The sequence below is a fragment of the Chrysemys picta genome, chromosome 1 (assembly GCF_011386835.1).
Source record: "Chrysemys picta bellii isolate R12L10 chromosome 1, ASM1138683v2, whole genome shotgun sequence".
In the NCBI taxonomy this organism is placed as follows: domain Eukaryota; kingdom Metazoa; phylum Chordata; order Testudines; family Emydidae; genus Chrysemys; species Chrysemys picta.
In genome coordinates this window covers 92,776-113,936 of record NC_088791.1, presented here as the reverse complement: position 1 = coordinate 113,936, position 21,161 = coordinate 92,776, and the positions used below count along the sequence as shown (strand labels likewise).

Here is a 21,161-nt window from a genome sequence, read left to right as displayed (position 1 = left end):
CCGCTGTTTGTTACATTTAGAGTTGACATCAGAGGAAAAATATTTGCTTAAGTAACACCTAACATGCATTTTGAGAAACCCCTGATGAACTACTCCCACTGAGATTTGTGACATCTTTATATCACACTGGCTGGACTGTAGCTGGTCTGTTTTTCATACTGATGATTTATTTTCACTGGATTCATCTCACACTGAACTCTGCCAGGGATAGCCATACCCTTTTTGCCACCTAGTGGATCAAGAAAATGCTACATATTTTGTAATCTGTTTACAGAGTGAAGATGAACAGACATTTCATAATCTTTGGCATCTATACCTTGTGGTTCTAGGGTGACCACATGTCCCGATTTTATAGGGACAGTCCCAATTTTTGGGTCTTTTTCTTATATAGGCTCCTATTACCCCCTGCCCCCGTCCCAATTTTTCACATTTGCTGTCTGGTCACCCTACATTAGGGTGACGGGAAGTGGCAGAGCAAAAAAAAACAAAAAAACCCAAACACTTCCCCCCCTCCCCCCCACGCCTTCCTCCAGAAGCGCTGGAGGGAGGCCTGGGAGACGCAGGGGAAGTGCGGGGCCAGGGTGAGTGAGAGTCCGGCCTGGCCCCGAGTGCAGGCAGGACTCAGTCGGGCGGTAGGGAGAGTAGGGGGGCAACCTGCAGGGCCAGGCGGTGGCTGTTCTCCCCCCCCGGGCAGCGGGACTCAGGAGCAGCCGCGGCTGCAGTTCCCACTGCCGCGGGGGGAGGAAGCGGCCGATGGCCAAGCTCGGCGGCTGCGGCTCTGACGCCCGGGCCCAAACCCCCCCCCCCCCCCCCCCCCCGAGTCCGGGCCTGCTGCGGGGACCCAGCAGCGCACACACTACGCCCAGCCCCTGGCCAGTCGCGTCTGGGCTGGCTGCCCAGCTGGTGCAATCCCACAGCAGCCCCGGAGTGGGGGCAGCAGGCCCCAGCCCCCCCGTCCCACTCGGGTCCTGCAGGGGAACGAACAGGGCTGGGCTGCCGATGCCTCCGCCCCGGGATAGCACCAGCTGGGCAACCAGCCCAGCCGCGTCTGGCCAGGGGCTGGGCGTAGTGTGTGCGCTGCTGGGTCCCCGCTGCAGGCCCAGGCTCGGGGGTTCGGGCCCGGGCGCCAGAGCCGCAGCCGCCAAGCTTGGCCATCGGCCGCTTCCTCCCCCCGCGGCAGTGGGAGCTGCAGCAGCGGCTGCTCCTGAGTCCCGCTGTCCGGGGGGGAGAACAGCCACCGCCTGGCCCCGCGGGCCGCCCCACTCCTCTCCCTCCAGTACTGCCCAACTGAGTTCTGCCTACGCTCGGGGCCAAGCCGGACTCACACTCACCCCGGCACCACGCTCCCTCTGCGTCTCCGGGGCCTCCCTCCAGCGCTTGCAGAGGGAGGAGGAAGGGCGAGCCTGGGGAAGAGGCGGGGATTCGGGGAGGGAGCCAATGGGGGAAGGAGGGGGCAGAGTCGGGGGGTGGGAGGGCGTGAGCACTTCCGGGCTCCGGACTATTTGCTTGTTTGTCCAGTGTCCCAACCTAACATTGGTCGGGATGTGGAACAAACAAGGAAATATCGGGACAGCCCCGATAAAATTGGGACGTCTGGTCACCCTACCCTACGTGGTTCTCAACCCAGACATTGTTTTACCAGGGCTGGCCTTACCATGAGGCGAACTGAGGCGGCTGCCTAAGGTGGCAGACTCTCTCTCTCTCTCTGTGTGTGTGTGTCGCACCACTAGGACGCAGAGTGTAGAAAATTGTGTCTGCTGCTGGTGCATATATATTCTCTCTGCTCTAGACGCACAGAGATGGTGGAGTGCTGTGCTGGAGGAAGGAGGGCACAAGAGACATAACAGGCAGGCTGGAGAAAAGGTGAGAGCAGCAGGAGCTGCAGGGAGAGAGAGGCCTCTTAAGTACCTCTCTAGCACCCCTAGGAGCCTGGACTGATTCACACCAGCTTCTCAGGGAGCTTCCTGTTTCCTGATGCTTCCCTGAACCCACTTGAGGAGAACAGGCAGTCAACTGAAGTAGTAGGAGCCAGTTAGGCCCTTAAGACACTGATATCTTCCCTCACTCAGGCCCTGCTACCAGCCTGCTTATTTGTCCCCTTCAATTGAGTATGGAGAGCCACTATAGCTGGCACAGAACAACAGTCATGAGTGAAAGAAGAAAACGCCCATCTGGGGCAGCATTCAGAAACAGATAGAAAAGCTTCCTTTGCTTTCTATCTAAGCAGGAAGGAGCTCTCCTGATACATAGACACAAATGTTCACGCTGAGCCTTCCGGCCCCAGTGAGGATGTGAGTGGTGAGGAGATGCCTGATCTTCCAGTTTGTCAGAGTGCAGGTGACCTGGCAGCTACTGCAGCATCCATATCTCAATCTCAAATGGATGTAACCATGCACATTCCCGAAGAAAAGTGTAGATCAGAGAAGAGTGTGGTGGAGGCGCAAGAAACAGCTGCTGCTGAGTTTAGTTCTTTAAGTCTAGATGATCCAGGACTGTGGACCCACTTGAGCAATAGCCTGAAGGACTTCCTTGTACTGCATGGGCCACAGCAAGCGAAAAACCTCATGCTCCCCAAAGACAATAATAGAAGTTTCCATCCAACACATTACTGGCATGAAATCCCCAATGGTGACAAAGTGGAGAGGCCATGGCTTATGTACTCAAAAACCCAGAATGCTGCATACTGTTTTTGTTGCGAACTCTTCCAGTCTAATGTTCCAGCCACATTGAGTTCTACAGGAACAAAGGACTGGAAAAATCTGGCTAGAAATCTGGCATGCCATGAGAAGGCAGCAAATCACCAGAGAGCAGTCCATAGGTGGAAAGAGCTTGAGATGAGACTAAGGTTAAAGGCCATCATAGATGATCAGCATCAAGAGAAGATTGCATCAGAGTCTCTTTACTGGCAAAATGTTCTGAAAAGGCTCATTGCCAATGTGAGAATGCTTGCTACCCAAAACCTAGTACTGCGTGGCACTTCAGATCAGCTGTATGTGCCAAACAACGGAAACTTCCTTAAAATTGATGGCTGAGTTTGACGCTGTACTCCAGGAGCATCTAAGAAGAGTCACCACCCAAGAAATGTACACACACCACTACCTTGGAAAAACCATTCAAAATGAGATCACACAGTTACTGGCAACAAAAGTCAAACAGAAGATTGTGGCAGATCTGAAGTCAGCAAGATATTACTCTGTTATTCTGGACTGCACACCTGACATCAGCCATACGGAACAAATGACTTTAATGGTGCATTTTGTAACAACAACAGAACCTAGTGACAATGTCCCTGCAATGGTGACTGTCAGAGAGCATTTTCTAGAATTTATTGACATTGATGGTACTACAGGAGCTGGTATGACAAATGTGCTTCTTAAAAAGCTGGAAGATACGGGAATTGCGATAGCTGACATGAGAGGTCAGATCTACGATAATGGTGCCAAACATGAGCGGAAAGAACAGAGGAGTGCAGACATGGATCCGAGAGTTAAACCCTCAAGCTTTTTTTTTTTGTCGCGTGCAGTTCTCATTCTTTGAACTTGGTGGTCAGTGAAGCAGCATCAGCTTCTAGTGAGGCTGCTGAATTTTTTAAATGTAATTCAAAGCACCTATGTATTTTTCTCTGCATCAACTCATCGATGGCAAATTTTAAAGCAACATCTGGGAACATCCTCTCTGACACTGAAACCATTGAGTGCCACACGACGGGAAAGTCAAGTGGAGGCGATAAAGCCTATCAAACACCAAATTGGGAAGATAGATGATGCCATAGTTGCCATTATGGAGGATAATGCTATGACAGGAACTGTTTGTGGAAGACCAGTGGCAGAGGGAAATGGAATCACCAGAAACATACATAACTTCAAATTTCTGTGTGCCTTAGTGCTATGGCATGACATACTGTTTGAAATAAATGTTGTAAGCAAGAGACTCCAAGGTGTTGACCTTGATATATCTGGAGCAATGGAACAACTGGACAAAGCAAAGTCATACCTACAGTCTTACTGGTCAGATGAGGGATTTCAAAACGTTCTGAAGAGTGCACAGAAGTTAGCAGAGGAACTTCACACTGAAGCTATTTTCCCACCCATTCAAGAATACAAGAGTGACCAAAGAAGACAACATTTTGATTACGAGGCACAGGATAATCCCATAAGAGACCCCAAATAACAATTCAAAGTTGAATTCTTTAACCAGGTGCTAGATTGTGCAATACAGTCAGTTGAAGAACGTTTCGTGCAGCTCAAGGAACACAACAGTATATTTGGGATGTTGTTAGATATTCCAAAACTCCTCATTATACCTGAAGAAGACCTACACCAGCAATGCAGGGCACTAGAGACAGTGTTGACACATGATGACATGCGCGATATTGATGCGAGTGATTTAGGTAGAAATGAAATAGAAATTAATGGAGATATCCCATCTCCTAGAACTGGAAGGGACCTTGAAAGGTCATCGAGTCCAGCCCCCTGCCTTCACTAGCAGGACCAAGTACTGATTTTGCCCCAGATCCCCAAGTGGCCCCCTCAAGGATTGAACTCACAACCCTAGGTTTAGCAGGCCAATGTTCAAACCACTGAGCTATCCCTCCCCCCGTGATGAACTGAAAGCCCTTTCAAGATACATTTCAGCAGGATCAACTCCAAAGGCTGTTCTAGAATATATGTGCACAAATAAGATGACCACCATCTTTCCAAATGCTTTTGTTGCTCTGCGCATACTTCTCACACTTCCTGTAACAGCTACCAGTGGAGAATGCAGCTTCTCCAAGCTGAAGTTAATAAAAACACATCTATGCTCCACAATGACACAGGAGAGGCTGGTCGGCCTTGCAACCATCTCAATAGAGCATGAGCTAGCCCAGACTTCCTTCAGCAGGAAGCAGTTCATATCTTTGCAACCAAGAAGGCACAGAAAGCACCACTTTGATTATTCAAACAGATAAAAATGCCAGTGTTTACTATGCAGACAAGAAAAGTTAACTTTCAAACGCCTGAACAGCAAATGTAAGTATTACTTAAAATTTTTGAACAAGGCATTTTAACTTGTTAGTTCTCCTTTATTTGGGTAGGTAGCAGAGCAGTACCATGAGAGGAGTAGAACAGGAAGAAGGCAGAATTGAGACCTTTCAAAGTTTTGGCCCAAGCATGGCATGGGGGGAGTCATTTGAGCTCCCTGCCTCAGGTGCCAAAATGTTGTGAGCCGGCCCTGTGTTTTACTCTGAGATGAACTGGGTTTTGTAAGTTTTTTTCTGGAGAAATTACCAACTGGTGCTTAGAAAACAGCTTTGTCTTGTCAAGGAGGGGGGAGAGAAAGGTGAAAATGACAGCCTATGTATGGGTCAAAAGCATAGAGACATCTGGTGACTGCTCTGGATGCGAGAATCACAGGGAGAGCTGAAGGTTTCAATGTGGGCACAAGAGGGCCAGACAACTAACAGGCACAATACATTGTCATGCTGATTTAAATTAAGACCATGCTAAATTTTTCAAAGTGCGTAAGAGCTTGGCTACACAGTGCATTAGTATGCTCCAGCTGGGATGTAAATTCTAGTGCACCCGACTCTACCATGCAGTAACTGTCCATGTGGACCATGCTGGCCCGCACTAAAAGTTCTTTAATGCACACTGACATAGTCCTGGAAATACTCACTACATCAATGGGCACTAAAGAACTTTTAGACTCTAATGAACTTTTAGTGCAGGCCTTCAAGGTCATAAGTACATAAGAACGGCCATACGGGGTCAGATAATAGTCCATCTAGCCCAGTATCCAGTCTTCCAACAGTGGCTGGTGCCAGATGTTTCAGAGGGAATGAACAGAACAGGGCAATTTATCGAATGATCCATCCCCTGTTGTTCAGTCCCAGCTTCCAGCAGTCAGAGGTTCAGGGACACCTGGAGCATGGGGTTACATCCCTGACCATCTTGGCTAACCACCATTGATGGACCTATTTTCTATGAATTTATCTATTTTTTTTAACCCAATTATACTTTTGGCCTTCACAGCATCCCCTGGCAACAAATTCCACAGGTTGACTATGCACTGTTTGAAGAAGTACTTCCTTCTGTTTGTTTTAAACCAACTGACTATTAATTTTATTGAAAAAAGAAGAACAGGAGTACTTGTGGCACCTTAGAGACTAACAAATTTATTAGAGCATAAGCTTTCGTGGACTACAGCCCACTTCTTCGGATGCATATATATGCATCCGAAGAAGTGGGCTGTAGTCCACGAAAGCTTATGCTCTAATAAATTTGTTAGTCTCTAAGGTGCCACAAGTACTCCTGTTCTTCTTTTTGCGGATACAGACTAACACGGCTGTTACTCTGAAACTTAATTTTATTGAGTGACCCCTGGTTCTTGTGTTATGTGAAAGGGTAAATAATGGACAGTCAGTGCACGACACACTGGTGTGCACTGGAATTTACACCCCAGTTGGTGTGCACTAATGCACTGTGTAGAAGACAAGCCCTAAGTGACTTTTTGGGGGCATGGATCAGTGTTCACACTGCACTCCCCATCAGTACCTGGCCTGAGCTGGGAAGCTAATGATCCAACCAGCGGACCAAATTCGGTGAAGAATCCCAGTCATGTGCCACATGAGGCATGTTGTGCATATGATAAGAAGTAGTACTGATTTTTGAAAATGGAATTTAGCTAGTTTTGCAAATGCTACCTCTTATATACCCTAACAAACCATTGACAGGAATCTCAGAAGCTGAGGAGAATGTGGGCAGATAATCTGGGCTCAAAGGGAAGGGTAGAGGTAGGTGTTCATAGGTATTGTACAGATAGAAGGGCAGAAATAGTGGTATTACTTCCACAGCAGAATCTCAAGAGAAGGGTACCCCACAAATTCCAGAGTGATGGGAAGCAGAAGGAACCAGCCACTGGAAGATGTAACAAACCCTTTCCCATACAGCCTGTTATTTCATCTTACCGTTTCTTCTAAAAATATACTCCTAGATTCCAAGAGTCATCTCCAACTCACGCACAGAAAGCCATGGGCCACCCATCTCATCAAAGCTGCACTACCACACTATCAGAATTGTGACTGTTTTCAGCCTACGCTCTCAGATACTCATTTAGCTTAAAGCAAGATCCATCAGATTCCTCCAGATGGGTATGTGCTCTGCACTCCTCCAGTGACATCTGTGAAAGTCTCCTCTTTATTTGGGAGTCACTATCTTATTTATTCCTGTATATGATCATACATTATTTTATAGCACCCAGGAGTATGCTAGGTGCACACTGCCTTGAAAACACAAAATTCATTCCAACAGACTTGGACATAGGCATTATGAATATCAACAGAATTAGAGAACTCTAACAAATCAAAAGCATTAACCTAAATACAATATACGCTAAATTCCAAACTCTGTATCCTGGCCTCCCATGTGATCTGATCATCCTCACATTCGCCCTATTCTTTCCTTGTCCAAGCCCCCATGTTCTCTCCTTCTGCCATCCTGATCTTTACATAGATTATCTTCTCCAATCACTATTTGCTATCACAAAGATAAAACCTGTGATTTAATCATTCCAGCAGGTTGGCCCACTAGTCTGGGAATCTTTTTTACTCTTTGCTCACAGACTGAAATTTAAATTGTTTCTCTTGCCCTCCAAATTAAATTCCAATTATAGTTTCTGGAAAGGATTAGAGAGCAGTTCTGTAATCCTCAGCAGGGAGCGCTGATTAATCCAGTAATCATGGGTGTGTTTATTATCTGAAAATAGGCAGAAGGAAGTGCAATTATACCATTTTCAGCCTTCAGCCCCTCCAAGGCTGCAGTGGGTAGGAGTAAAGTCCTCTTCTCATCCTCCTGCTCCACCACATTTTTCTGCGGAGGTATTTCATTCTGCTCAGAGACTGGCTGAAGAGAAGAAAGACAGAAAGTTACCAACAGTTTTCCCACAGGTATTAGCCCTCGTTCTTTCAGTTACACTTTCGACAAATCCATTAGTTACTTCTAAATTCCCCCGACTGACCCATACTAGTTTACTCCCTTTGCAGGCAGTTTCATAAAACATCTGCCCAGACTGGAGAAGTTTGCAAACAGACCCTCTATTAACCTTCTCAGCCAATTTGATCAAGAGAAGGTATTTCCATATTCTGCACTATCTTTTTGATTCTTAGGATATGAGAGAGTTTTAGGTTACAATTACCTTTGGAGATTGTACCTGCTCCTCTGATTGAGAGACCTGCATCACTAGTTCAGACTTTAACAATTTTAGCTCAGTCTGGCAATGGATGAACTCCTCAGATTTTTGCGTGAGCTCATCTAAAAGAAAAAGTTAGACATAAGTATACATATCTCTGCTTGTGTGTCTGAGTCGATCTACTTTAGATGTATGCACACTGGAATATGGAACCTTTCACCTCTCAGTCACTGTGAAATAAATGAATCTAGTTCCAGTTCTTAGTGGATATGAGAGACCATCACAGAAAATACCACAATAGTTTGCCAACCAAAGGATCAGGGAATGCCCTCTCAATAGAGAAGCGCAGGACTGAACAGACAAGGAGATGGAACATTCCTCTTTAGAGGATTTAGACACATTGTCAAGGAAGATTGCAGAGTGGATACAAGTATAAGTCTGTACTATCTAGTTAGACGTTTCACCCATGCTCACTCATTGCCATGGACAGAAGGGAAAATTATGATAATCTTGTCTGATCTCCTGCATAGCAAAAACGTTTTTTTTTCCAATCAAGCAATTCCTGCATCAAGCCCATAATCGCCAGTTGGGCTAAAGTAGATATCTTTAGAAATATATATTTAATCTTGATTTAAAATGATTTCAAGTGATGGGGAATCTAGCACATCCCTAGGTAAGTTGTACCAGCAGTTCATTACCCTCACTGTTAAAATACATACTTCATTTCTAGTCTGAATTTGTCTAGTTTCAATTTACAGCCATGGGATCTTGTTCTGCCCTTGTCTACTAGATGAAAAAGCCCTCTACTATCAGAAATCTTCTCCTAATGTAGGTACCATGCTCATGTCACCCCTTAACTTTTTCTTGGATAAACTAAATAGATTGAGCTTCTCTAGTCTCTCATTGTAAACCAGGTTTTTCTTGGGATGTCACCAATGTGAAATCTAGTCAATTTAAATAATGAGTTAAAAGAAGTTTCAAGTATTATCCATCTCCCTCAGTCCCACTGCCATTTTTGTTGTTTTAGCATTACATTTTCCCATATTTCCAAAAAGAGTAACTGACTGTTCCAGGAAAACAATAAAACTGACTACACAAAATAAAAACATTGGAAAAAAATATTTTTTTCCCTCTGATCTCTGTTTTTTACAGTAAGGTGTAAATCACCTTAAATGTCAGCTGCAACAATTGTTCGTTAAATACTTTCAGAGAGAAGAGGGATTGCTCAGTTAAGGATATCCTTTAAATCATTTTTATCAAATTAATATGCAAACATCACTAAAATTTGAAAATAACTACAGCTCTGAAAGGCTGAAACGAAACTAAGGATTCCCATTAGCCTGGGAGCCAGGAAAGGTTTATTCTTCCTCTTGTCATATAAGATATTACCTGACCTTTGCTAGAGAATTGCCATTAAAAAAAGCACACAAAATCGGAACCACACAGAGAGGCCCCCGAGGTGCTGACTCGATCCACTTGCTACACTTGCTGACCTTGCAGGTGCTGTATGGTAGCAGAGTTTTCAGTAGACTGCACCAGCAGCCGATCAATATCCCGCAGCAGCTGATCATTCTGAGCTCTGAGGGCATCGTGGCTAGTTCGCAGCTCTTGCTCAGCCATCTGGAGGCAAGCAATATGCAGCTTTTGCTCTTCTACCTCCAGCTTGTGTTTCTGGTCCTGAGCTCTACATTCAGATTCCAGTTCAGCCCGAGTTCTTCCTGCCTGCTCCAGCTGCTCTGAGAGATAATGCACCTCCTCCTGTAAGCGATGGAAGGACAGCTTCTTCTCAGCCAATTCCAGCTCCATCTTCTCCACGAGGCTTCGAGACTCCTCTCTCTCTGCATCCAACATGTTCTTTAAGGAGCTCAGCTCTGCCTCCATCCTCTGACACTGGTCCAAGAGAGTCTGGAAAAGGAGATGGGGAGGGACTCAACCAGAAGGGAAAACAAATTGATTCCTGCTTCAGTCCCTAAGGCACTGGGCAAAAATGGGCCCATGCTAAGTACACAACTTAAACAAGAGGCAATTTCAACTAGCCAAGTGACAAGACATGAGAGGAAAAGAACACCACATGATGGGGATTCTAAACCTCCACAGGAAGAAACACTGCTGAGAGACATCAGAACTCTGAACTAGAGTGAAGAAAAAGAGAAATTGTAAGCTGGAATTAACATCCAACACATTCTCCTTCTAGAACACTCCAGCACAGAGAACATAACCTCTGCTTAAACAGAAAGGCTAGATAATTGCTTGCTTAGAATTGCTGTTCTCTGAAGATATAAGTGCAACCGATTTCCAGCCCTAGCAAAAAGCCAGGTGGAAACAACTCAAAAATCAAAGTTCTAAGGCATTCGGGGCAGCAGGAGTGATTCTTGCTTGCCCTGACTCCCAAGCACCAAACTAGCATGACTGGCACTGTAATGACCTTTGTATCACAAATGCCAGCTCCTTTGGAGTGAGAGGTAGGCATTGCATAGGTCCAGGTTTGTCAGGGAGGAAACATTGGGAGACATAACCTACTCTCAGACAGTAGGGCCAGAGAGCTCAGCCCCCACAGTTCATAGATTCATAGATTCTAGGACTGGAAGGGACCTCGAGAGGTCATCGAGTCCAGTCCCCTGCCCGCATGGCAGGACCAAATACTGTCTAGACCATCCCTGATAGACATTTATCTAACCTACTCTTAAATATCTCCAGAGATGGAGATTCCACAACCTCCCTAGGCAATTTATTCCAGTGTTTAACCACCCTGACAGTTAGGAACTTTTTCCTAATGTCCAACCTAGACCTCCCTTGCTGCAGTTTAAGCCCAGTTGTTCTGTGAACAACTCTGCCCCAGCAGGAACAAGAACCTTCCACACACCTCCCTTAAACCTAGGATGACTTGGATGAATGGGAAGGAGGGGACTGAACTGGTGGAAGCAAAACAAAATCACTTTCTCTCTCCATGAAGTTTCCCTTGCCTGAAATATCATTATCCTACCAGTGCTTCAGGAAACATGATAGAGGAGAACTGAATTTCTAATGTAAAAACTATGCCAAACCAATCCTTTCCAGCCTCTTTAAAAGAGAAGCACAATGGCACAAAAAGCAATTTTTTTTTTGCGTTACTTTAATTTTGTCCCCTAAATTACATAATAAAGACACACAGACTGCAAATCCTATATTAGTCAAACATCTTTCACACACTGCAAGAGCCACTAAAATAGGCAATAACCCTATTCACCTTCTTAAATCTTTAAGAAAGTAGAAAGAAACTGGCTCAGCTCTGAGTCAGGTAAGCACTTACATGCTTGAGTTTGACGCAGTTCACTTATGAGCCAGTCACTTTCTAGTCCCCCAAAACTTTAAGATGAATAAAGGTCAGATCCTACCTGCTACTGGAGTTCCTATAAGCTTCCCATGGCTGGCAGGGGAAGCTGGAAGTGGCCAAATCCTGCACAATTCCTAAAAACTGTTTTAAAAAAACCAAAAACCATGGAGGTGGTAATATTACATATTCCCCAAAAGCCCCAGCGCATTCATAACAAGAATTGGTGTTGCTCAAAATATTGGGACCTCCAAGTTCAAAGCCCAGTCAGCTGGTGACACTGGAGGAGACAATGTTAGAGAAAAGGATGCTTTTCCCTGGAACTAGACATTCTGAGGAGTCTACAGCAAGCATAAAAATGAGTCAGGTGGCCCCATACCTGAAGGTAACAGGACTCAACAACTCAGTCACAGAGCTGTGCCACCAATTCTGGTCAGAAAAGATTGCTAATTAAGGCACTAAGGGTCACCACACCCCCAATGCAGCGCCAAAAACAAAAATGCACTCTCTTCAGGAGCTGGCAGTTTTGAACTTTGAGCTCAAGGAATTCTCAGCTTCTCTCATGCTAAAGACATGGCCCCTGTAGTAGGGAGCTATGTCAAGTGCTAGGCTTTTGACGAAACAATTGCACCTGTTAACAGTAAAGGAACACAAGAGAATAGAGCACGGCTATAGTACATTGAAAGCATGAGGAGGTACCTTGTTCTGTTCTTCCGCACCATGTAACTCCCGCTGCAGCAGTTCCACCACCTGAGTTCGTCCTAGCAGAGCCGCTTCCTGTTCTTCCAGCTTTCTCTGCAGTGTCCTCAGGTTCTATGTGAAACACACAAAGTGCTGCATCATCTACATCAGAAGCTGAGAGGACAGTAGCAGCCCAACGCACAGGAGGGCTAGTTACACAGGAGGATCCCATCCCAGCCATACCCCAACTCTATGTATCTTAGGTACCTATATAGCTCCCATTACTTTAGTATATGAGCACTCATACTCGTCAGCGTATTTATCCTGCCAACACCCCTGTAAGGTAGGGAAATATTATTATTCCCATTTCTACAGACCCGGAACTGAGGCACAGAGACACTAGTGATTTACCCCATAGTCACACAGGAAGTCTGTGATAGAGCAGGGAACTGAACCCAGGTTTCCCAAGTCTCAGGATAGCATCCTAAATCACCGAACCACCTTCCTCTCAACTCCCACCGAGTTCCTTTGTTTGCCTGCACACATCCCTGAGTTGCAAATCCCACTCAACTCATGCAATTTCCCCTTCTCGTGTTCTACAAAAAGCAGGGGGCTGTCAAACCCATCAAACACACCTGCTGCATTTCAGCTTCCAGATCTGATCGGGCCACTACCTGGTGTAATTCAGCATGGTGTTGGTGAACCTGTTCTTCTAGGAGAGCATCCTTCTCACGGATCACCTCCTGTAGGGAGCTCAGCTGTAAGCCATAGTACAGAGAACTTCAAAAAGATCTCACAAAACTAAGTGATTGGGCAACAAAATGGCAAATGAAATTTAATGTGGATAAATGTAAAGTATTGCACATTGGAAAAAATAACCCCAATTATACATACAATATGATGGGGGCTAATTTAGCTACAACAAGTCAGGAAAAAGATCTTGGAGTCATCGTGGATAGTTCTCTGAAAATGTCCACGCAGTGTGCAGAGGCGGTCAAAAAAGCAAACAGGATGTTAGGAATCATTAAAAAGGGGATAGAGAATAAGACTGAGAATATATTATTGCCCTTATATAAATCGATGGTACGCCCTCATCTCGAATACTGCGTACAGATGTGGTCTCCTCATCTCAAAAAAGATATACTGGCACTAGAAAAGGTTCAGAAAGGGGCAACTAAAATGATTAAGGGTTTGGAACGGGTCCCATATGAGGAGAGATTAAAGAGGCTAGGACTCTTCAGCTTGGAAAAGAGGAGACTAAGGGGGGATATGATAGAGGTATATAAAATCATGAGTGATGTGGAGAAAGTGGATAAGGAAAAGTTATTTACTTATTCCCATAATACAGAACTAGGGGGTCATCAAATGAAATTAATAGGCAGCAGGTTTAAAACAAATAAAAGGAAGTTCTTCTTCACGCAGCGCACAGTCAACTTGTGGAACTCCTTACCTGAGAAGGTTGTGAAGGCTAGGACTATAACAGCGTTTAAAAGAGAACTGGATAAATTCATAGTGGTTAAGTCCATTAATGGCTATTAGCCAGGACGGGTAAGGAATGGTGTCCCTAGCCTCTGTCTGTCAGAGGATGGAGATGGATGGCAGGAGAGAGATCACTTGATCATTGCCTGTTAGGTTCACTCCCTCTGGGGCACCTGGCATTGGCCACTGTCGGTAGACAGGATACTGGGCTAGATGGACCTTTGGTCTGACTCGGTATGGCCTTTCTTATGTTCTTATATAGCATGAGAAATGTCACTTGGCTAACTGAGAAACAAGGTAGAAATTCCAAAGACAGTAGAAAGGATTGAGGCCCATTCTGGGGGTGTCAGGCACACAGACCATCAGGAGTTTTTCATCCTACTTTTTGTGGCGTGTGTTACGTCTGAGAATAGATTTGAACTTGAAGCCAAGATGTCCTGAGTAGTACAAGCCTCTGTGATAGCCATGCCAACTCAAAGAGATGATTTCACATATGCTTACATATTTACTGACAACATTTCAGACTCTGGAAGTGCAAAAAGTGCAGATTACATTTTACATATACCCAGAGTCTAGAAAGCTACAATTTCCATGCAATTACAGAAACATACAGTTTCTGTTGTTGGACTTGTGTTGAATGTCACAATCCATCATTTTAGTCATCAAAATCAAAAGCTTGCAAGTCTAGCTAATATTGTAAAGATTGGTATTAAAAGGCACTATATAAAACAACCTAACAAAACATCACAGTGCTCACTCCCCTAGTTGGGACAATAGTCTTCTAACTTACTTTGCGATTTCTTACTCGCCTTTCACTATGAAGTCACTGATTGTTACCAGCAGACAGTAAACATATCAATGGCTAGAAATCCATCTCCATACCTGGGCTGCTTGCTTGGCCTGAGTATCTGTCAGGCTCTCTCTAGTTGCAGTCAGCTGCTCCATCAGGTTCCTGACAGTCTCCTCCTGCTCCTGGAGTTTCTGTCTGAGTGCTTCAGCCTCCTCTCTCTGCTCTTCATTGGTCCTCTGATTATTCTGAAGCTGCAAGTGGAGAGGAGAAATCAGAAAAGTAGATATTAGTGAATTATATTAGACAGTCTCAACCACAGTGCAGCATGCTGTACTGTTAATAGAATCATAGGGTTAGAAGGGACAGCAAGGGTCATCTAGTATAACCCCCTGCCAAGATTCAGGATTTGTTGTGTCTAAACCATCCAAGACAGATGGCTATACAGACTCCTTTTGAAACCCTCCAGTGAAGGAGCTTCCACAAACTCCATAGGCAGTCTGTTCCATTGTCCTACTGCTCTTACAGTTGTTGCCGGCACAGAATGCCCGAGGACAACAGCGGGGTTCGTTGCCCGGTGTGCTTCGCGCCAATAAACACACCAGGGGTGGAGAAACAAACAAAGTTTATTTGGGATCCCAAAGCGGTGCAAGGAAACTGGCAAGTCTCAAATCAAGCACATTAACAGGAACAGTTTTACTTCTTTTATACATTTTGCAGTTAAGCCTCACCCCCACCCCCTTTCCCCTCCCCTCCTCCCCTTCTACCCCTCTCTTCCCTGGTAACAGTTACTAAGCAAATAACGATTACATTTAAGCAGTTAAGTCATTCTTGGCAGCTATAAGCCTAACTTGTTAGTAACTTCTTTAAACCGTTATCTTGTCCTTTTTCCCTTCAGCCAGAAACATGCAGGCCTCATTATTACCGCTTGATACCGGTGTGAGCAGGGGATTGCACACAGATAACTGGTTGCTTACGTATTCCAATTGCACCTGGCTTTTGAGGTTGATTAGAGTTTAAACATGGAAGAAGTTTGGTTCATATAGGCCTAGTGCAGGAAGGCTTCATTGACACTTAGTGGCCTTCCACCCTCCCGAGTTACCTAGGGTTATGCCTAGTGACACCAACACAGTTAGAAAGTTTTTCCTGAGATTTAATCTAAATTTTCTATGCTCTAGTTTGAACCAACAGCCTCTTGTCATGCCTTCTGTGGCATCAGAGAACAACTTTTCTCCATCTTTTTATGGCAGCCTTTCAAGTATTTGAAGACTGCTATGTCCCCTCCTTAATATCCTCTTTTCCAAACAAAATATACCCAGTTCCTTCAGCCTTTGCTCATATGGCTTGCACTCCATCCCTTTGATCATCTTTGTCACTCGCCTCTGGATCCTCTCCAGTTTCTCTACATCCTTTCTACACATTGGTGACCAAAAGTGGACACACTACTCCAGCTGAGGCCTACCCAGCGCCGAGCAGAGCAGTACTATCACCTCCCATGATTTGCATTCTATGCCTCGGTTAATGCAACCTAAAATTGCATTTGCTTTTCTTGCAACAGCATCGCACTGTTGACTCATGTTGAGGTTGTGATCTACCACAAGTCCCAGACCCTTCCCATCAGTGCTACTGCCAATCCAGTTATCGCCCATTCTGTATTTGTGCATTTGATTTTTTTCTTCCCTAAGTGTAATACCTTACATTGGTCTTTGTTGAATTACATTTTGTTTTCTATAGCCCAGTTCTCCAATTTATCAAGATCACTCTGAATTTTAGCTCTATCGTCCAAAGTATTAGCAACCCACCCTAGCTTTGTGTCACAGAATCATAGGAAGGCAAGGGACTTCAAGAGAGCTTCTAGTCCAGTCCCCTGCACTCAAGGCAGGACCAAGTATTATCTAGTGCTTAACTACCCTAACAGTAAAGACGTTTTTCCTAATGACCAAACTAAACCGCCCTAGTTGCAATTTAAGCCCATTGCTTCTTGTCCTATCCTCAAGGTTAAGGGGAACAATTTCTCTTCCTCCTCCTTGTAACAACTTTTCTGTACTTGAAAACTGTTATGTCCACCCTGTCTTCTCTTTTCCAGACTAAACAAACCCACTTTTTTCAATCTTTCCTCATAGGCATGTTTTCTAGATCTTTAATAATTTTTGTTGCTCTTCTCTGGACTTTTCCCAATTTGTCTACATCTTTCCTGAAATGTGGCACCCAGAACTGGACACAATACTCCAGTTGAGGCCTAATCAGTGTGGAGTAGAGCGGAAGAATTACTTCTCATGTCTTGCTTACAATACTCCTGCTAATACATTCCAGAATGATGTTTGCTTTTTTTTTTTTTTTTTTTTGCAACAGTGTTACACTGTTGACTCATATTTAGCATGTGATCCAATATGATCCTCAGATCCCTTTCTGCCGTACTTCTTCCTAGGCAGTCATTTCCCATTTTGTATGTGTGCAACTGACTGTTCCTTCATAAGTGGAGTACTTTTCATTTGTCCTTATTGAATTTCATCCTATTTACTTCAGACCATTTCTCCAGTTTGTCCAGATCATTTTGAGTTTTAATCCTATCCTCCAAAGCACTTGCAACCCCTCCCCAGCTCTGTGCCACTATCTAAATCATTACGGTATTGAATAGATCCGGACCCAGAAATGATCCCTGTGGGACCCCCTTGATATCCTCTTCCAGGTTATCTGTGGACCACTGATAACTACTCTCTGGGAATCAGGGTTTGAATTCTCAAGGATTATTTCCCAGAGACCGCCCATACCACTTGGCTTCAGGCCCACGGTGTACGGGGAGATTTTGGCAAACCAGTAAAGTGCCTGAAACCACTATAGCTTATTGCTAAAAGCAGCCTAGTCAGCAATCTCAGCTTGACCAAGGCAGGAGGGGAGGGCGTTTGGGGTGCCACAGAAAGGGCAGCTTGACCCCGCGTCCTACCTGATAAGAATTGTGTTGAAGTTGCTGATACATGCATTTTAGAAAAGCAGGATGTGCCCCAGGAATGTCTATTGGGGCCTCAAGGCTGCAAACTCTGGAAAAACCCACACCTGGCTAATCAATAATCAGAAGGAACTTCTTGCTTGACCATTGAAACTGCTTACTTAACAAGTTTTCTTTAAGGGACCTGTCATTCTATTACTAATGTATAGAAAAGGGGAAAAAGTTTGAGGTAGTTGGACTCTTTTGGGACTCGTTTGGACTCTCCCTCTAGATACATCTTGTGGTCCCCATCAGCAGAGGGAAGATTTGGCCACCGGAAGCCTGCTGCTGTATCACTCGAGAGCCACACTCAGCTTTGGTAATTATCAAGGATTGGGGGTGTTTTATTAACCTGTTGAGGATGTGTGTAAGTGCTTGAGACTAAGTAAAGTTTAGCTTTAAGTGAAAGCACTCTTGTGTTGTCCTGTTTGTACCAGCCATCTATCAGTCGGACAGCTGTATCTCCCCTGATTTATTTCCTGACACTACCTCGCACAGAGTAAAAGTTACCAAGAGCTTTGGGTTGAAAGAACCTCAGGTAACAGCAGGAGGCACCAGGACTCCTGTGGGTTTAAAAATATTTACCAGAACTCTCCTCCGGTGGGTTCCAGCTGAATTTAATCCCTGCTAGGAACAGTTTTCCAACCAGTTATGCACCCTCCATATAGTAGCTCCATCTAGGTTGTATTTCCCTAGCTTGTGCATGAGGTCATGTGAGATAGTATCAAAAGTTTCAGAGTAGCAGCCGTGTTAGTCTGTATCCGCAAAAGGAACAGGAGTACTTGTGGCACCTTAGAGACTAACAAATTTATTAGAGCATAAGCTTTCGTGGACTACAGCCCACTTCTTCGGATGCATACAGAGTGGAATAAATATTGAGGAGATATATATACACACATACAGAGAGCATAAACAGGTGGGAGTTGTAAGCTCTTTGTATGTGTGTATATATATCTCCTCAATATTTATTCCACTCTGTATGCATTCGAAGAAGTGGCCTGTAGTCCACGAAAGCTTATGCTCTAATAAATTTGTTAGTCTCTAAGGTGCCATAAGTACTCCTGTTCCTTTTGAGTATCAAAAGTCTTACCCAAGTCAAAATATACCACATCTGCTGCTTCCACAAGGCTTGCTACCCTGTGTCAAAGAAAGCTACTAGGTTGCTTTGATATAATTTGTTCTTGACAAATCCATGCTGTTACCCAGAAAATAATAAGGTGATAAGAGTCTGCAAATTGATTGCTTAATTATTTGCTCCATTATCTTTCTTGGTACTGAAGTTAAGCTGACTGGTCTGTAATTCCCCGGGTTGTTCTTATTCCCCTCTTTATAGATTAGGGGTATATCTGCCCTTTTCCAGTCCTCTGGAATATCACCCATCTTCCACAGAACCAAAAATTAATGGTAGCTTAGGTACCAATTACCAGGACTTGATCACATTTATAATGTGTAAATAAAATAAAGTCCAGACCAGTGTAGCAGGGTGGTCACCCCACTCCAGCTCGAAAAGGGGTAAAAGCCGGCCCTTTTAGAGATGCTGAAAGCAGCCAAGGGAGGCTGATTGGGTAGGCAGCTGCAGGTGTGGCCACACCCACTTAGGGTCCAGCTGGCCCTGATAAAAGGGCTGGGAGCTAGGCAGGGGGAGTCTCACTCCAGTGGTGGAGTGGGAAGGACCTGGCTGCTGGCTAGAGAAGGGTATCTCAAACAGAATAGTGCTGGGGAAGGACAGGCAGAGCTGGGGAGCTCTGGCCAGGCGAGTCCCCAGGCTGAGGCTGGGCTAAAAGGGCCTGTGGTGGACTGAGGCTGCAGTGGTGCAACCAGGCCAGGAAACGGCAGGAGGTCCAAGCCTCCTTGCCAATGATGAGCAGCCATTTCAGACTACAGTTTGCCCCTGAGAAAAGGGGATAGATGAAGACTGGCAGTCGGTCACTGAGGCAAGGTGGGCTTCGGCGAATTGGGGTTCCCCACGGTGAGGAGGATCCCTTAGTGTGGGGGCACTGCTGCGGTGCAGTACCCCAGAGAAGGGGCACCGCGGGACGGGAGGGACATGGGGCCTGAACTAAAGGGTGGTACCTGAAGAAAGGAAGAAGCAGGCAGCAGCAAGGGAGACACTGGCCAGCAGGAGGCGGTCCGATCCTGGAAGAGCTAATTCTCAGACCAACCAGCAGGAGGAGCCGCGCCCGTGAGTGCTCTGCCATGCTACATATGGTGGAGAATGCAGGTATAATCAGTCACCCCGGATACAAGGGGAAGGAGAAGGACTGGGAATAATTGCCTGGAGGGAACTAGAGATAGGGACGATGGATCCTGATTACATGGGTGTTCTTTGCTGAGGGTTCCTGCGCCATTCCAGACTGGGCTCCAGGGTCAGGTCCCCGGAGGAAAGGGACAGTCTGACAGCACAAGAGGCTTGAGAGACTTGTGCATGAGGTTGGGGAGGCTCACCAGAGGCATTATGAGGTGCAGTGGGCCCTGCAGGAACAGTTGGGGTGGCTGGCAGAGGAACAATGGGCCCTGGTAAAACTCCTCAGAAGGGAATTTTGGAGGAGCCGTGGAGAAGGGTGTGGGAAGCAGAGTGCCAGGGCCAGGAGGCCTGTGGCGGAGCGCAAGGCTTGCTACGCCTGCAAGCAGTGTGAATATTTAAAAAGGGATTTTCCCTACTGGGATGAGGGCAGGACATCTCACCCAGAGCAGGGAAAGGGGCAAGTCCTTAAGACAGCCCGCCTGGTGAGGAGACCCGGGGGCAACGGACATGTTGGGCCTGTGGACAAAAAGGACACCTGCAGGGGGAATGCCCAGGCAGGTGAGCCCTAGCAAGAAGGGGGGGACCTGGGACAGACTCTGAGCGGCTCAAGGCAGCAAAGGAGCGGAGAGTCTGCTTTGGCTGCCGTGAGCATAAGAACATAAGAGACCGTACCGGGTCAGACCAAAGTTCCATCCAGCCCAGTATCCTGTCCACCGACAGGTGCCCCAGAGGGAGTGAACCTAACAGGCAATGATCAAGTGATCTCTCTCCTGCCATCTATCTCCATCCTCTGACAGACAGAGGCTAGGGACACCATTCCTTACCCGTCCTGGCTAATAGCCCTTAATGGACTTAACCACCATGAATTTATCCAGTTCTCTTTTAAAAGCTGTTATAGTCCTAGCCTTCACAACCTTCTCAGGTAAGGAGTTCCACAAGTTGACTGTGCGCTGCGTGAAGAAGAACTTCCTTTTATTTGTTTTAAACCTGCTGCCTATTAATTTCATTTGATGACCCCCTAGTTCTTGTATTATGGGAATAAGTAAATAACTTTTCCTTATCCACTTTCTCCACATCACTCATGATTTTATATACCTCTATCATATCCCCCCTTAGTCTCCTCTTTTCCAAGTTGAAGAGTCCTAGCCTCTTTAATCTCTCCTCATATGGGACCCGTTCCAAACCCTTAATCATTTCAGTTGTCCCTTTCTGAACCTTTTCTAGTGCCAGTATATCTTTTTTGAGATGAGGAGACCACATCTGTACGCAGTATTCGAGATGAGGGCGTACCATCGATTTATATAAGGGCAATAATATATTCTCAGTCTTATTCTCTATCCCCTTTTTAATGATTCCTAACATCCTGTTTGCTTTTTTGACCGCCTCTGCACACTGCGTGGACATTTTCAGAGAACTATCCACAATGACTCCAAGATCTTTTTCCTGACTTGTTGTAGCTAAATTAGCCCCCATCATGTTGTATGTATAATTGGGGTTATTTTTTCCA

At 45.5% G+C, this 21,161-nt stretch overlaps 1 protein-coding gene across 10 annotated transcripts in view; it reads right to left on the bottom strand.

Annotated features, from left to right (window-relative positions):
* GOLGB1 (golgin B1) overlaps nucleotides 1–21,161 on the bottom strand; it is a 127,681-nt gene that overhangs the window by 75,044 nt on the left and 31,476 nt on the right. For 5 of the 10 annotated variants that reach the window (XR_010599982.1, XR_010599987.1, XR_006176791.2 and 2 more), the window contains exons 5-10: nucleotides 14,519–14,677; nucleotides 12,793–12,915; nucleotides 12,176–12,289; nucleotides 9,660–10,071; nucleotides 8,173–8,288; nucleotides 7,766–7,880 (exon numbers count right to left, since the gene is read on the bottom strand). Coding sequence is in view for 7 of the 10 variants with exons in the window: in XM_005310833.4 (XP_005310890.2) it covers nucleotides 7,766–7,880; nucleotides 8,173–8,288; nucleotides 9,660–10,071; nucleotides 12,176–12,289; nucleotides 12,793–12,915; nucleotides 14,519–14,677 (1,039 nt within the window). In the remaining 3 variants the exon portion in view is untranslated. The remainder of the gene's footprint in view (nucleotides 1–7,765; nucleotides 7,881–8,172; nucleotides 8,289–9,659; nucleotides 10,072–12,175; nucleotides 12,290–12,792; nucleotides 12,916–14,518; nucleotides 14,678–21,161) is intronic. The other 5 variants (XM_005310835.4, XM_065589892.1, XM_005310836.4 and 2 more) reach the window with 4 other exon arrangements.